Source organism: Nicotiana sylvestris, chromosome 6 (assembly GCF_000393655.2).
Source record: "Nicotiana sylvestris chromosome 6, ASM39365v2, whole genome shotgun sequence".
Classification (NCBI taxonomy): Eukaryota; Viridiplantae; Streptophyta; class Magnoliopsida; order Solanales; family Solanaceae; genus Nicotiana; species Nicotiana sylvestris.
The window spans coordinates 59,376,223-59,392,151 of record NC_091062.1 but is presented as its reverse complement, the minus strand read 5'-3'; the positions used below and the strand labels follow the sequence as shown (position 1 = coordinate 59,392,151).

The following is a 15,929-nucleotide window of genomic DNA, read 5'->3' as shown; positions in this document are numbered from 1 at the left end:
GTCAGACTCGAGCCTTAAATCCTGCTCGTCTAGACCGAGCTATTTTCACGAGCATTCCGGAGTTGAACATCGAGGGTAGGAACCTTAGCCAAAGCATTCTTCTTGGCCGCAACTTGGGAATCTATCTGAGCCCTTAGCTCATTACACTCATACTTGGCCTGACCAACTTCTCCCCAAAGGCATTCCAGGTCCTCCATCTTACTCTGCAACTGAAGTATCAAAATGTTAATCTCTGAGGGCAGAAGAAACATGCATCCCCTCGAAACAAAGGTTACTTGTCTCTCGAGATGGCCTTCATAGTTCAAGCTTCGATTCATATCGTACCGAAGGTGCCTCAACTCCTTTTCCCTTTTATCACAAAGAAGCCTGAGGTATTTCTCCCCGTCCAAGGCTTTCCGCAACCTGGCTTCACGGCGGAGTAGCTCGGAATTGAGCTCGTCAAAGGCCTATGAAAAAGAAGCTCAGTGAGAAAATGAAAATAAAAAACCAAAAAACCAACAAATTCAACCAAAACTCACCACAGAATAGAGCCGCTGAGCCTCCTCAAAAGTTGAGTATACATCTACTATCCTGGTTTCATCGTCCCCAGTCCAACCGCTCTCGGTGGGGATATGATCGCTGAAGACCCCGCTTAATTTATGCGGCCCCTGGACTCGAACATCCCTTGAAATACCTTCGATGGGAGAAGAATATGGTGGCAGAAAATCTTTATCCCTCGAAGTACCTTCGACAGGAAAAGAAGATGGCGAAAAGAAGGAACCATTTTTCCGAGGCTAGAAGCCTCAGATGCTGCAGGCTCAGCTGATACATCTTCTTTGAGCCTCCGAGTAGGGCTTGCCTCGCTATGAGCACCCTCATCCTTTGAGGATTCCTTCTGTTTGTTATCATTCCTCGGTCTCCGAAGCCGATGATCCTTCCTCCTCTCCGAGGGGGCATAGTCTGATCTCAGAAAATTCTCCAACGCCTGTGGTGACAGAGTTAATACACATAAAAGAAAGTACCTTTCAAAGAAAATAAACCACACAACACGTACCGTGGTGTTTTGCCTCCCATCTACCCTTGGACAGATCTTGCCACTTACGCTCGTCATAAGTCGAGCAAGCTACCAGTTTTCGAGTCTAATCCGCTAGGTCGGTGACCTCGGATAGCAGCCACGAGATTGCTGCAGAAAAGAAAAGGAAAATATCTTTACGGAGTCTGCCTCCACTATGAACAAAAATGATAAAAACACAAGTGTACCACTTACGTGTGAAATTCCATTCCTCAAGAAATGGCAGGAGCTCTGCGTGGATAATATCAACAGTTCACACTCAGACATATTGACTCATCCATCCTCGGTCCCCGTCTTCTTCATTGCTGGCAATAAAGGGCCAGGTGGATCGACGTTGTAGAGTAATCAGGCCTCGGTAATGCAAGGGATCGTACAATCTAATAAGATAGCTGAGGGTGAACTCGAGCCCGGCTTTATCTGCAAAGAACCTTATCATCAACACTATCCTCCAAAACGACGGGTGAACCTGTGCCAGGGTAACCTGATATCTTCTTAAAAACTCGATCACGACTCTATTGAGAGGGCCCAATGTAAAGGGATACGTGTATACGTTCAAAAACCCCTCTACATGAGCCATAATGCTCTCTTCCCGGGAGGGTACCTATAGTACCACCTTTTCTCCCCATCCGCAATCTCTCCTAACCGCCTCGAGGTGTTCCTCTCCTATTGATGAGATGAACCTCGATGCATGCTCCCAACGGCCCTGAACATTGGAAGGTCTCTCTAACGTAAAGTCCCTCCTCGAGACAAAGCATCCCGAGGTTAGCTCACCGGACGACGACGGTGTACCACTGACCGATCAGGAAGTAGAGGCGGAACTCCCCTCTTCTTGGTGAATGGATTTGGGTGTAGCAGCCATAACTATGGTGAAACAAAAAGAAGGAGATGAAAACTTAAACAAAAGCTTTGAATTAAAACGATGGAAGCGCTGATAGAAAAGCTCTACAAGAAGGATAGTTGATCAAAATATCAAAGTCCTCAAATGAGAGGAAAGCAAGCTCATATATAGAGCAAGCAACTACTATTCGCCTACTCTGAAGGCCAATTAATTCTGACTAGGCCATTATCACTTTTGGGGAAGCAAGCCGGCGGGACCACCTCAGTCACTTCATGGCTATGTCATACGAATGACGTTGTCGTACAATGTTTGAGGGGTCAAGATTCCCATATCAACCTAGCCTCGATATGGTGCCCGATCTGGATGATCTCCGTTACTATAATTATGGGCTTTAAGGAGCCATCAATATCAATTTAGCCTCGAGATGGTGCCCATCTCGAGGATCTCTGTCAATACAAATTGGGCTCTAAGGAGCTATCAATATCAGTCTAGCCTCAAGATGGTGCCTGATCTTGATGATCTCTGTTGCATCAAAATGGGCTCTAAAAGGTCCATCAATCTAACCTCGGGATGGTGCCCGATCTCGAGGGTCTCTATTATCCCAAGTATAGGCTCTAAATAGCCGACATCAAAATTCAAAAGATTAGCTTTGCATAAGCACTGGAGAATAAAATTTGAATACTTGAAACAAAATGGTCTTTTTGCGTTCTCAAAAATACATTTACAGAATGTGTCTTTACAAAGTCCCCCCGAGGAACCCATATACAAAAATAAGGAAAAGGGGAAGCTGAGATGACGACACGAGTCTATTCTTCACCCTCACTACTATCTGAATCACTTTTGGAACCTTCGTCCGAAGTAGTTGAAGGTGCTGATTCTTCCTCCAAGGTTCTGGCTTTCTCGATCTTAACAGAGAGATCGACACCTTCGGCTCTTGCTTCCTTGAAGGCCCGCCTCCTTGCTTGCAAACGAGCATGAGCAACGGCCTGAGCCAGCTTCTGCTCGGCCCTCTCGGATATTTCTTTGGCCTGATCATTAGCGGTGGTGGTATCTCTCTTATACGAGGACACATGTTCATCAGCCTCAGACTTGGCCGCAGATAATATAGAGGCCTCCTTCTGATCACTTCGAAGGAGATCTTGGGTCAAGGCCAACTCTCCCCGCAAAAGATCTTTCTCCGAGGTCACGACCTCATTCTACCTCTTTAGCTCGAGGATCTCCGTATTCTTGGCTGCAACCTCTTCCTGAAGTTGCCCTACCAGGGCATCTTTTTGCCCAATTTGCAAAGGCGAAACAAGATAGTGAGCATAAAGTTACAAGAATAAAAGGACGAACACATAAATGTTGTGTTACCTGCTCAGCAATGCTAGTCCGTTCCTAGTGCACTCTTTCCAGACTTGCCCGAAGCTCATTCCTTTTGGGCAGAGGAAACCTTCAACTCATTTAGCTATGAGGTGAGCTTCTCAAGCTCCTCCTCACGGCATGAAAGCTTATCTTGAAGCTTAGAAAGGCGTGCTCATACAATTTCTTGACCTATAATAAACAGAGAAGTTAGAAAGGCAAGGGTAAAAATTTAAAGCGCAAATGGTACGTCAAGAATATCACCTGCTTTTGAACCCTCTCAGCCTCCTCGAGAGCGACAGGGGCATCAAGATCTATGTCCTCGTCGACATCGATGAAGTAGTCCTTGAACGTATCATCCTCTCCCTAAGGGTTCCTTACATCGGCAACACCCTTATTCTGGGCGTCCTTTATTTTCCCCGGAGAAAATGAAGGGCCCGATTCAAAGCCACCCATGGTATCAATTTCAATAGGGGTTTCTTCTTGACCTCGTAAAATTTCAGATTCAGGCCCTCCAAGCTCGCCAACCGAGGATTCGCCGGCACAGACTGTATTATGTCCAACTTGAGGCTTGGGGACTGCGCCCAAACCCTCCTCGAGGGTCTCCTCAACACGAGTTTGGTCCACATCGACCACCCCCAACTCAGCGGCCTTCCGACCTACTGCTTGGGGAGCATCAACACTCTGTCTTACCCTTTGTACCAAAGGGCGATCGCCATTATCATCGTCTTTATGAAGACTTGCTGCAACAGTCGAAGTCAAGACCGTGGCATCGGTCTTAGGCTTGCGGACCTTGGGTTTCTTTGATTCTGGAGACTCGATCGACGCCTCCTTCTTCCTCTTCTTAACCTTGTCGGGTTTTGAGTTTTCTTCTTCACTTGGGGAGGTGGTCTCATCGACATGACATCCCCAAGGCCTGTACAGGCATGGTATATCAAACTTACCGCCACAAAGAATACTTATAAGAAATCCTAGCAATGACAGAAAGAAGGGCTTATCGTGGTTCTTAGCCTGCCACCGCGTCTTGGCCAAATCACGCCAAGCACGCTCGCCATATGGAAAAGCGGAGTCTAAATGTCTGATTCATCCCGGGAGGTCTTGGACCGCACCGGGAAACCAAATAGTGGCTACATAATCAAAAGAAAATCAATTCAGAAAAAGAAGGAGGGGCAGTAAAATGTGCTCGATGTAATAATACTCACGCTTCATGTTCTATTCCTCTGGGAATGGAATTCTATCAGCAGGGATGATGTCCAAGGTTCTTACTCTAACAAACCGGCTCATCCATCCCCGGTCTTTGTCCTCATCGGTGTTCACAAAGAATGTCTTGGCGGATCGATGGTGAAGCTTGATTAAACCCCCTCAGAAGAGATGGGGGTTGTACAATCTGATCAAATGGTTGAGGGTGAAGGTCATTCCCTCGACCCAGTTGGAGAAATATCTGAGCATGTAAACAATCCTCTAGAAAGAAGGATAGATCTGGCTGAGTGTCACTTAGTACTGATGACAAAAGTTAAGAATCATCGGATCTATCGGTGGAGAAGAAGAATCTACAGGACCTAGGGTAAAGGGGTATGTGTATACGCTAAGGAAGCCAGCTTTGTGTGTTACTATGCTTTCCTCAGCTGTGGGGATCACTACTTGCACTGCCTCTCCCCATCGGCAGTCCATCTTTACTCTCTTCGTATCAGTCACTACACTGATGTACCGAGACATGGGCTCGCATAGGCCCGGTGTAGAAGGGGGTCTTTCAATGGTAAAATCAGTGACCATATCGAAGTGACCAGGAGTAAACTTCTCAATACTTGGAGGTATTTTTGGTTTGCCCTTGGATGGGAGTGATAAAGAAGTGGTGCCCTCTTTCCGAGGTACTGTTTTGGAGGTTTTAGCCAAAACCACAACAAAGTTTCTAAGAAAGAAAATGGAGAGGCAAGCGCAAAGAGGAGATGAATGCAAAAGATGGTGACTTAGCTCTAAAAACGTGAAGATATTGTAAAAGTATGAATGACAAACAATTGAGGTATTTATAGAAGTCGTTTGGGCAACGTTTGAGAAGCGGAAGAGTCGAACCAATAACAGTTCATGGGCTTCTCGACAATCGTGTTGACAGTGACCTTTACGCAGCCTTTTGAGTCGTGTCATTTAATGCTCTGACGAGCTGACGTCATGATGGAAGTATCTAAGAGGCAAGAATTCAAGACCGTTTCTTATCATTTTTACTCTAAGAAAAGTGGGGACTATTTGTATGCAACTAAAATCGGAGAGTCCGATTTTATGATCATTATATAGCTCTATGGCCCATCTCCAGAACCCTCGAGGCACAACTCGAGGTTCAACCCCGAGGGTTCCCTATGTTTGACCTCGGGGGAGTGTAAATCGGTGGATATGATGGACAAGCGGGAGATTCCCAACGCACGTGGTTAGAGATGACCATGTTGACAAGAATAGTACAAGTCCGTACCGTGACATTAAATAGTTGTACCAGCTGCATATCTTTGTAATAAATGCATATGTACTATGTTGGAATTCCCCCTCCTATATAAAAGGGACCCTTGTCATTTTGTAAAGGGACATGATATTCAATACAACAACAAGAATATTCTCTGATCTCTAACTTAAATATTCTCCATTGTCTTTTCTTTGATTTTATTACTTACATTTATTGTGTTTTATTGATTGTTCTTCATTTATTACTCATCATTGATCATAAAGATCCATCATTGAAGCCCTTAGAACTGTTAGTCCTTCATCGATCATCCCCAACCAAGCTCATTAGCTCAACCTCGGGGCCCATCTTAGGCCAGTCCCAGACCCCGATTCACAGTCGTTCGGTTCGAATAGTAACACTGCCTCTCACTCTTATTTTACTTTCCTAGCTCACACTTAGCATCTATTTTCTAACAACTAGCATTAAAATAAATCACGTATTTTTAGAACCCCAAAATTAAATTTAATTATCATTACCATTTTCAAGGCAAACATTATTAGTGGATCATGTTGCACTTCGCAACAACGCTTGGATATCGATGTGTCTCTCTAAAGTCAAGTGATTACCCATGTTATTTTGTACCCTGTGAGCGCAGGCACCCAGTTTGGTGATTAGTTTGGATACTTGGCTAGTGTTGCGCATATGGGTTGGTATTGTGAGGTGTTGATATTAAATTATGAGCATGCATATGCATCCTATATTCATATAGTAGCTCTCATATATAAACATTGATTGGTTTATATCATGATTTCTTTTAAAAGTAATTGAGATATTTGGCATTGAATTGTATTTCCTTTGTCCTAAAAGCATGTTGTTACACCTCCTTTTTTCGATGATTGTGAAAAGAAGTTTTTCGACATTACTTGAAAAAAATAAATTATTTTTTTATTTTTAGGAGTCTCCACTTGGAATTATTTAATTTTGGTGTTCCAAGTCACCAATTTTAAAATTCCTAATCAAGAAATTTTTGACTTTGAATTATGATCCGCAAACACGGAAAACCAGATAAGTAATTCTGTTGACCAGGAGAAAGTGTTAGGCACTTTGCAAGTCTCATGATTCTAGCACAGTCGCTTAGTAATTCATACTTGGCTTAATTAATTTCCGAATATTCTATGTGTAAAGGGTTTTATGCATATTTACCTTTAACCTCTTTTAATTGCTTATTTAGGAAATTATGGAAATTATCTTGAATAAGTCACGCATACGTGCACTTTCATGTGTTAAAAATTCGTGCCACACGTACGTACCCACGATTAATATCATTTATCATTATTTGGAATTAGTTGGTCAAGTCGCGGGAGCGTACACTTAAATTTTAATGTATGGATCATAGGCATGCCACGCGAATGCACCATAACTATGATAGTTAATTTATTTAATCATACCTAAAAGCATGCTAGCGTATATTGTGAGTTATTTCCTAACTTTGAGATTTTTTGTAAAGACCAAAGATTATGGAATTGCTTGTGAAGAAAGATATTCGATTCAACCTCGTTACCAAGTTATGAAGCATTTACAACTTGAAGCATAGCTAATAATTTTCTTAATAACTACTAATGAAGTAACTAAAGTGAATAATCATTTAGGAATTATTTGAGACCTTAATAAAATCATTGAAGTCTTAAAAGTTTTGAATCTTTTTGGGCTTATCCGCAGTCCTAGGATCTTTTCTTCTTTGATTTTAGTCTATAAAATTCCAAGTGAATAAATATGACAGAGATCACTACGGTTTTTATTGTAAAGAAAATATATTTAAACAAGTGCGAAGGAATTGGAATATAACTGAGGAATTTTATGAAAGAACTTTTTGGATTATTGAAGAATCTAAGAGTTTTGGGCTCGAAGTGAAGCACATTTTCTAGTAGTATATGGGCCTGAAAGAATTGGTCTTGTCAAAGTTAGGCCTTGAATGATCAACTACATGAAGCGGATGGCAACGAAGGTCGGCCCAACGACCTTCTTAAGGTCTTAGTCTTTTAGTTTATTGTCACAAATTAATTAAAAACTTGATCATGAATATAAGAGTTATTACAGACATGGCAATCAGTAAATTAATCAACTCTCAAATTTGTGCAAGAATAAAAATTAGTACTTTTACATTCAGGTTCTATTTTTTACCAATCCGGTTCATCACCCTGTAGCCACTATGGTGCCCTTAAGTCTTCAAGACTTGATCAAGTCTCATAATCTCAGCACTAACACACACGCTTCATTTCATACTGCCATTTTTAAAATTAATCACTAATACATGAATCAAAAATATTAAGGATGTATGCTGTAACTTTTAAAGCAATTCACATATTTCTCTATATCTAAAAATCAATAGAGAGCATGCTTAATTTAAAGCTTAAACATGCATAACTCATAACACTTCAAACATTATATTATTAAATTGAGTGGACAAGCAATAAGTCAATTTGAAACTCGCAGACTTGATCATTTAAGTAAGTGTAGGTATAGAGTTTTTGAATGTTTTCCTAGAATGCTTAAAAACAGCTAGATGAGCCAAATAAAGGCTAAGAAAGAATATGACAAAGCTCATCAATTATAGAAACAACCTTGAACAACTCGAAACCAGTAGAAAAATCCAAAAAATTTTGAGTTCAAATTTCAATAGAAATCAGTAACTGAAACCAAACATGATCACCTAAATTTTCTCAGATTTTCTTAGTTTTATCAGAGTTTTATTAACTTAGAAATTCTTTTTGTTTTCAGCTCGCTTTTCTCTCCAAAGAATTAAGAGAATAGTGTCGAAATTTCTCACAATTTGATGTTCTAAGTCTCAAAAAATCGATCATTTTCGTCTCTGTTTTCAAGTGAGAGATGTGGGATTATATAGGGTCTCTTCTAAGATTTCCTCATCTGCCCTAAATCCATGGATCCTATGCTCAACCAATAGGAACGCTTTCAGCTCTTTCTTAGCAGCTTCTAGGATATTATTAAAGATTCCCCTAGGTCATTTTCTTTTTTTAACCTCAATATCCCTCTGCCTTATCTCTTTATACAATTCAACTTTATCCTTCTAGAAACTTTTTTTTATAATTTTTTTGATAATTTCCTTAATGCCTTTATTCTTTTAAACATACCCACCTTACTATTATTTTTAAAAATGGGCTTGGGACATACTGATTTAGGTTAGCAGACCTAGGCTCAATTACCGAGATCCACTATTGACTTTCATTGTGTCTCTTTGTAGATTAAAACATGCCCTAAGAATTTAAATCCAAACACATTCCCCAGCTCAATACTCTAAAATAAAATCACTCAACAAATAAAAGTAAACTTAATTGCTTCTAAACAAGTGAAAATAAATAATACTTGAGTATGGTAACAAATATTTGAGCACAAAATAAATGGTAAGAATCAAAATCCTAATTAAAATGCAAGTGATTGATTATGCTATAACACAGAAACCTAATTATTAAACTAAACTAGATACACAGTTCAAAATAAAGACACAGAAGTCAATTGGAAATGATAATATATAGGCAGGAAAGACGAAGAAAAGGAGGAAATTACCTCAACTAGTCTAGCTCACCGGAAAAGATGAATTTCGGCAAGCAAAAACCACTTCCATAGGATCATCTCATTTGGATTGTGTAATCCAGTAGGTGCTGATGTGCAAGTGGCCACTGCAAAACGGAAACAAGAAGAAGAGGGAAGGTTCGAGCAGCTTTAAAGGAATTTGAAGGGTCCGACTTTACTCCAAGAGATCCACCTTGGATTTTAACATCCTCATTGATCTGATCGGCTGTCACGATCCGAAATTTCCACCTTCGGGACCGTGATGGCGCATCACATTTCACTTGTCATGCAAACCAACGTTAGATAAATTTTAAATCATTTTTAAACAAATCAAATCTAAATGATGCAAATTACTAAAATAACTGAGATGGAACCGAAATAAAGTACGGAAAACCAAAACAATAGAAATATATAAATATATCCCTGAATTTGGTGTCACAAGTGCACGAGCTACTGGAATAGTACAAATAAAGGTCTGAAGAGAAATAAAGCTATATGAGGGAAAGTACATAGCTAAGATAAATAAGAAGGGAACTTTAGGGGCTGTAGACGCCGAGCAACTATGCCTCAAGTCTCCACTCAATAGCCGACCCAAGCAATCTATGAACCGCTGCTCGGACCGACTCCAAAATCTGCATAAGATGTAAGGAATATAGTATGATTACAACCGACCCCATGTACTCTGTAAGTGTTGAGCCTAACCTCGACGATATAGTGACGAGGCTAAGATAGTCACTTAAAATAACCTGTACGCAGCATAAAAATAATGGCAAGAAAGAAAATATGGAAATGAATAAAAGAAGTTAACACATGAAAGTAACTTAACCTCCGAAGGAAAAACATTAAATTCCAGAAATACCAATCCTTAGAGTCTCGTATAAAAGTACCGAAGCCAACACAACACGATAAGGAAATAGAAACACATAGACTGTTGCGGCGCGCAAACCAGTCCCACCGTACAACACACTCCTCCCTTATTCCATCATAACAATATCAATAATAATAAATAAATGTATGTTACTGCGCGCAACCCTATCCCACCATATAATATCAGAATCAATATCAAAATTCACCCTTATTTCACCATATCAATCTACCCCTATTTCACTTGTTGCGGCACACAACCCGATCCCAGCGTACAACACAATTCTCCCTTATTCCCACATAATAGTGAATACTAAACAGCATGTCTATTCAAATAAATGACAACTACAGGTATAAGTAAGTCATTTAAGGCAAGCAACAGTATATCATGGAAGTATTTAAAGCATGTAACAGATAAGACATGTAGTGAAATAATTAATAAAACGCGAAAAATAGGGAAACAAGTATTTTGGCGGCGTACATACACTCGTCGCCTCGTATATATGTCTTGCACATGAATTTCACATAACACATAGCTCTAGGGCAAATTCCCTCAAATTAAGGTTAAATCCAACATTTACCTCACTCCGCAGTCAACTCAAAGCTCTATCGAGGCGTTCCTCTAAAATCTGCCTCCAAACCAATCGTATCTAACCAAAATCGACTCGATGTCGTCAAATAATGATACGTGAATCAATTAATATGAATAAGGTTAGGATTTTTACACTTTTACCAAAATGTCAAAAAAATCGACCCCATGCCCGCTTGGTTAAAACTCGAGATTCGGACCAAAATCTATTTACCCATTCACCCCCGAGCCTGATTATGTAATTAGTTTCGAAATTCGACCCCAAATTGAGGTCTAAATCCTAAATTTGCAAAAACCCCTAATTCTTCCTAAATACCTAATTTTATAACATGAAAAAAAAAATTAAGGCTAGAAAGTAATGGGTGATGTTAGAAATGGAAGAAAATGAGTTAAAGTATACTAACCTATGAATTGGTGATGAATTTTCTCTTCAAAATTGCCTCTAGGCTGAGCTCTAATGGAAAGTTTGTGAAAAATGGGTGAAATCCCGTCTTAGTAACATTTAAAATCACTAGAGTCAAGCCTCCTTTGCGTGAGGGTGGTCGCGTTCACGGAGGTTAAACTCCCCTAAGCCTTCACGTTCACAACCTATTCCCCGCGTTCGCGTAGGGTAATCCCCTCCCCAGCCCAGTGTTCTCTTCGCGATCGCGGGGGTAGCTTCGCGATCGTGAAGAAGAAACCATCAGATGACAACAGAAGCCAGAAAAACCAAAAATTCCAACTTCAAAACTTCCGTAGCCTATCCGAAACTCACTCGAGCACTCAGGACTCCAAACCAAACATGCACACAAATATTATACGAACTCGCTCACGCTATCAAAACACCAAAATAACACCTAGAGCTACGAATCAGACACCAAAATTAATGAAATTTTCAATGAAACTTAAGAACTTTTATTTTAACAACCGGACGTCCGAATCACGTCAAATCACTTCTGTTTGCACCAAATTTTGCATACAAGTTATAAATACAGTAATGGACCTATACCATGTTCCAGAACCAAAATTCGGACCCTGTATCAACAAAGTCAAACTTTTTAATTCTTTAAACCTTTAAGCTTCTAGTTTTCAATAAATTGCGATAATTCGAGCTAAGGACTCCTGAATGCGATTCTGGGCAAACGCCAAGTCCCAATAACAATACAGACCCACGGGGACCGTCAAAATATGGATCTGGGTCTGTTTGCTTTAAATGTTAACCTAAGTCAATCAAAGTGAGTTTTAAAGCATGATTTCACATTTTGATCAATTTTTCACATAAAAGCCTTCTGAAAAATGCACGGACTGCGCATACAAAACGAGGAAGGATAAAAGTAGCTATTTGAGGTTTCGATATACAAAATTAAGGGTTAAAACCCTAGATGACCTATCGGGTCATCACATTCTCCACCTTTAAAACAAACGTTCATCTCGAACGGACATAGAAAAGTACCTGGACCGGTGAAAAGGTGAGGATATCTACTCCGCATGTCCGACTCGAACTCTCAAGTGGCTGGCTCGACCGGTTGACCTCTCCACTGCCCTCGAATTGAAGGATAACTCTTTTACCTCAACTGTCGGACCTGTCGGGCTAGAATAGCCACCGGCTCCTCCTCATAAGTCAAATCCTTGTCCAATTGGACTGAGCTGAAATCTAACACAAGGACAGATCACCGTGATACTTCCGGAGCATGGACACATGGAACACTAGATGAACTGCTAATATACTAGGTGGCAATACGAGCTTGTAGGCCACATCACCCACTCTTTGAAGAATCTCAAAGGGTCTGATATACCTAGGGCTCAACTTTCCCTTTTTCCTAAACCTTATCACACCCTTCATGGGTGAAACCCAGAGCAGTCCTCTCTCTCCAACCATGAATGAAACATCACGAATCCTATGGTCGTCATAACTCTTCTGCCTAGACTAAGTTGTGCGAAGTCGATCCTGGATAATCTTGACCTTGTTCAAGGCATCCTGTACCAAATCTGTACCCAACAACCGAGCCTCTCTGGGCTCGAATCAGCCAACTAGCGATCGACATACCCTCTCGTATAATGCCTCGACTAGTAGCTATTGTTGTAAGCAAACTCTGCAAGTGGCAAGAACTGGTCCCAAGAACCCCCGAAATCTATAACACACGTGCGAAGCATGTCCTCTAATATCTAAATCGTGCGCTCAGACTGTTTGTTCGTCTGGGGATGAAATGTTGTGCTCAACTCAACCTGCATGCCCAATTCACGTTGTACTGCCCTCTAGAAGTGTGAAGTGAATTGCGTACCTCAATCAGAAATGATAGACATGGGGACACCGTGAAGACGGACGATCTCGCAGATATATATCTCAGCCAACTGCTCTAAAGAATAAGTAACTGCCACAGGAATGAAATGTGTTGACTTGGTCAGCGTGTCCACAATGACCCATACCGGTCGAACTTCCTCTGAGTCCGTAGGAGTCCAACAACAAATCCATAGTGATACGCTCCCACTTCCACTCAGGAATCTGTAACTTCTGAAGCAAACCACCAGGTCTCTGATGCTCATACTTAACTTGCTGATAATTTAGACACTGAGCTACATATGAAACTATATCCTTTTTTATCCTTTTCCACCAATAATGTTGCCGCAAGTCCTGATACATCTTGGCGGCACCTGAATGAATAAAATACCGGGAACTGTGAGCCTCCTCAAGAATCAACTCACGAAGCCCATCTACGTTAGGCACACAAATACGATCCTGCATCCTCAAAACCCCATCATCTCCAACAGTAATCTGCTTGGCACCACCGTGCCCCACCATGTCCCTAAGGACAAACAAGTGAGGGTCATCATACTGCCGGTCCTGTATGCGCTCATACAAGGAAGACCGAGTGACTGTACAAACTAGAACACGACTGTGCTCAGAAACATCTAACCTCACGAACTGATTGTTCAAAGCTTGAATGTCTGATGCAAGCGGTCTCTCACTAACTGGAATGTACGCAAGGCTGCCCATACTCACTGCCTTTCTACTCAAGGCATCAGCCACCACATTGGCCTTCCCGGGATGATACAAAATGGTGATATCATAGTCCTTCAACAGCTCCAACCACCTCCTTTGTCTCAAATTGAGATCCTTTTGCTTGAACAAATATTGTAGGCTCCAATAATACGTGAATACATCACATGACACACCGTAAAGGTAATGCATTCAAATCTTCAGCGCATGAACAATGGCTGCTATCTCTAAGTCATGAACAGGGTAATTCTTCTCATGAGCCTTCAACTGCCGTAATGCATATGCGATCACCATGCCATCCTGCATCAATACTGCTCCGAGACTAATACGAGATGCATCACAATATACCGTGTAAGATCCTAAACTTGTGGGCAACATCAACATTGGCACCATAGTCAAAGCAGTCTTGAGCTTCTGAAAGCTTAACTCACACTCGTCTGACCATCTGAACAGGGCACCCTTCTGGGTCAATCTGATCAATGAGGTTGCTATAGATGAAAACCCCTCCACGAACCGACGGTAATAACCTACCAAACCCAGGAAACTCTGGATCTCTGTAGCTGAAGTAGGTCTAGGCCAGTTCTGAACTGCCTCAATCTTCTTAGGATCCACCTTTATGCCCTCTACCAATACAACGTGCCACAAAAAGGCGACTGAGTCTAGACAAAACTCACACTTTGAAAACTTGGCATATAATTGGCTATCTCTCAAAGTCTGAAGTCCAATCTGAAGATGCTGCTCATGCTCCTCTCGACTGCGGAAATAGATCAAGATATCATCAATAAATACAATCACGAAGGAATCCAAGTAGGGCTTGAATACCTAGTTCATCAAATCCATAAATGTTGTTGGGGCACTTGTCAACCCAAATGACATCACTAGAAACTCATAATGCCCATATCGAATCCGAAAAGCTATCTTAGGGACATCTGATGCCCTAATCTTCAACAGATGGTAGCCAGACCTCAAATCAATCTTCGAAAATACCTTGGCATCCTGAATCTGATCAAATAAGTCATCAATTCTTGGCAATGGATACTTATTCTTGATAGTGACTTTGTTCAACTACCGATAGTCTATACACATCCTCATCGACCCATCCTTTTTCTTCATGAACAATACAGGCGCACCCCCAGGGTGAGACACTAGGTCTAATTAAACCCTTATCAAGCAAATCTTGCAGATACTCCTTTAATTCCTTCAACTCTGGCGGGGCCATACGGTATGGCGGAATAGAAATGGGCTATGTACCCGGAGCCAAATTAATACATAAATCAATATCTCTATCGGATGGCATCCCCGGTAGGTCTGCAGGAAATACCTCTGAAAACTCACGAAAAATTGGTACTGGATCCATGAAAGGAATCTCCGCACTAGAATCACGGGCATAAGCCAAATAGGCTAAACACCCCTTCTCGATCATATATTGAGCTTTCACATAAGAAATAACTCTACTGGTAGAGTGTCCAGGAGTCCCCCTCCACTTTAATCGAGGCAACCCCAACATAGCTAAGGTAACCGTCTTGGCATGGCAATCCAATATAGCGTGATAAGGTGACAGCCAATTCATACCCAAGATGACATCAAAATCTACCATATAAAGAAGTAGGACTACGCTAGTCTCAAGACTCCTAATAGTACCATACATGAACGATAGACACGATCTGCAACAATAAAATCTCCCATAGGTGTTGCCACATACATAGGAGCACTCAAAGAATCATGAGGCACAACCAGATATAAAGTAGAATAGGATGACACGTAGGAATAAGTAGATCTCGAATCAAACAGAACTAAAGCATCTATATGGAAAACGAGAACAATACCTGTGATAACAATGTTAGATGACTTAGCCTCAAGCCTAGCTGGAAAAGCATAACATCGAGGTTAGGCCCCACCACTCCAAACTACATCCTTGGGACGACCTCTAATGGCCTGACCTCTACCTCTTGATGCTTGACCCCTGCCCCTGGCTATCTGAGCAGGCGGTGGAGCAACCAGTGCCAGAACCATGAGACAAGAACTCTGCTATGGAATGTCGCCCAATAACCTCAGACAAGATGTCCTTATGTGCCCAAAACTACCGTACTCAAAACACTCATCCTGCTATTGTGGCTACTAGAACTGAAGCTGACCCGAACAGGCCGAATAACCACGGTGATAGCTCTGAATCGGAGGCGCACATATAAGAGTTGATGGTGCACTGTAGTTTGGCTGCCCAGAATAAGGTACATAAGGACCACGATTCCCTGA

General features: G+C 41.4%; 1 protein-coding gene across 1 annotated transcript; it reads right to left on the bottom strand.

Annotated features, from left to right (window-relative positions):
• Window positions 1–13,868: 13,868 nt before the first annotated feature.
• LOC138870677 (uncharacterized mitochondrial protein AtMg00860-like) lies at window positions 13,869–15,689 on the bottom strand. Its single transcript, XM_070148504.1, has 3 exons — window positions 15,623–15,689; window positions 15,379–15,502; window positions 13,869–14,430 (listed from the first exon to the last, which is right to left on the bottom strand). Exons 1-3 carry the CDS (start codon window positions 15,687–15,689, stop codon window positions 13,869–13,871), a joined length of 753 nt encoding a protein of 250 aa, XP_070004605.1.
• Between the last annotated feature and the right edge of the window lie 240 nt (window positions 15,690–15,929).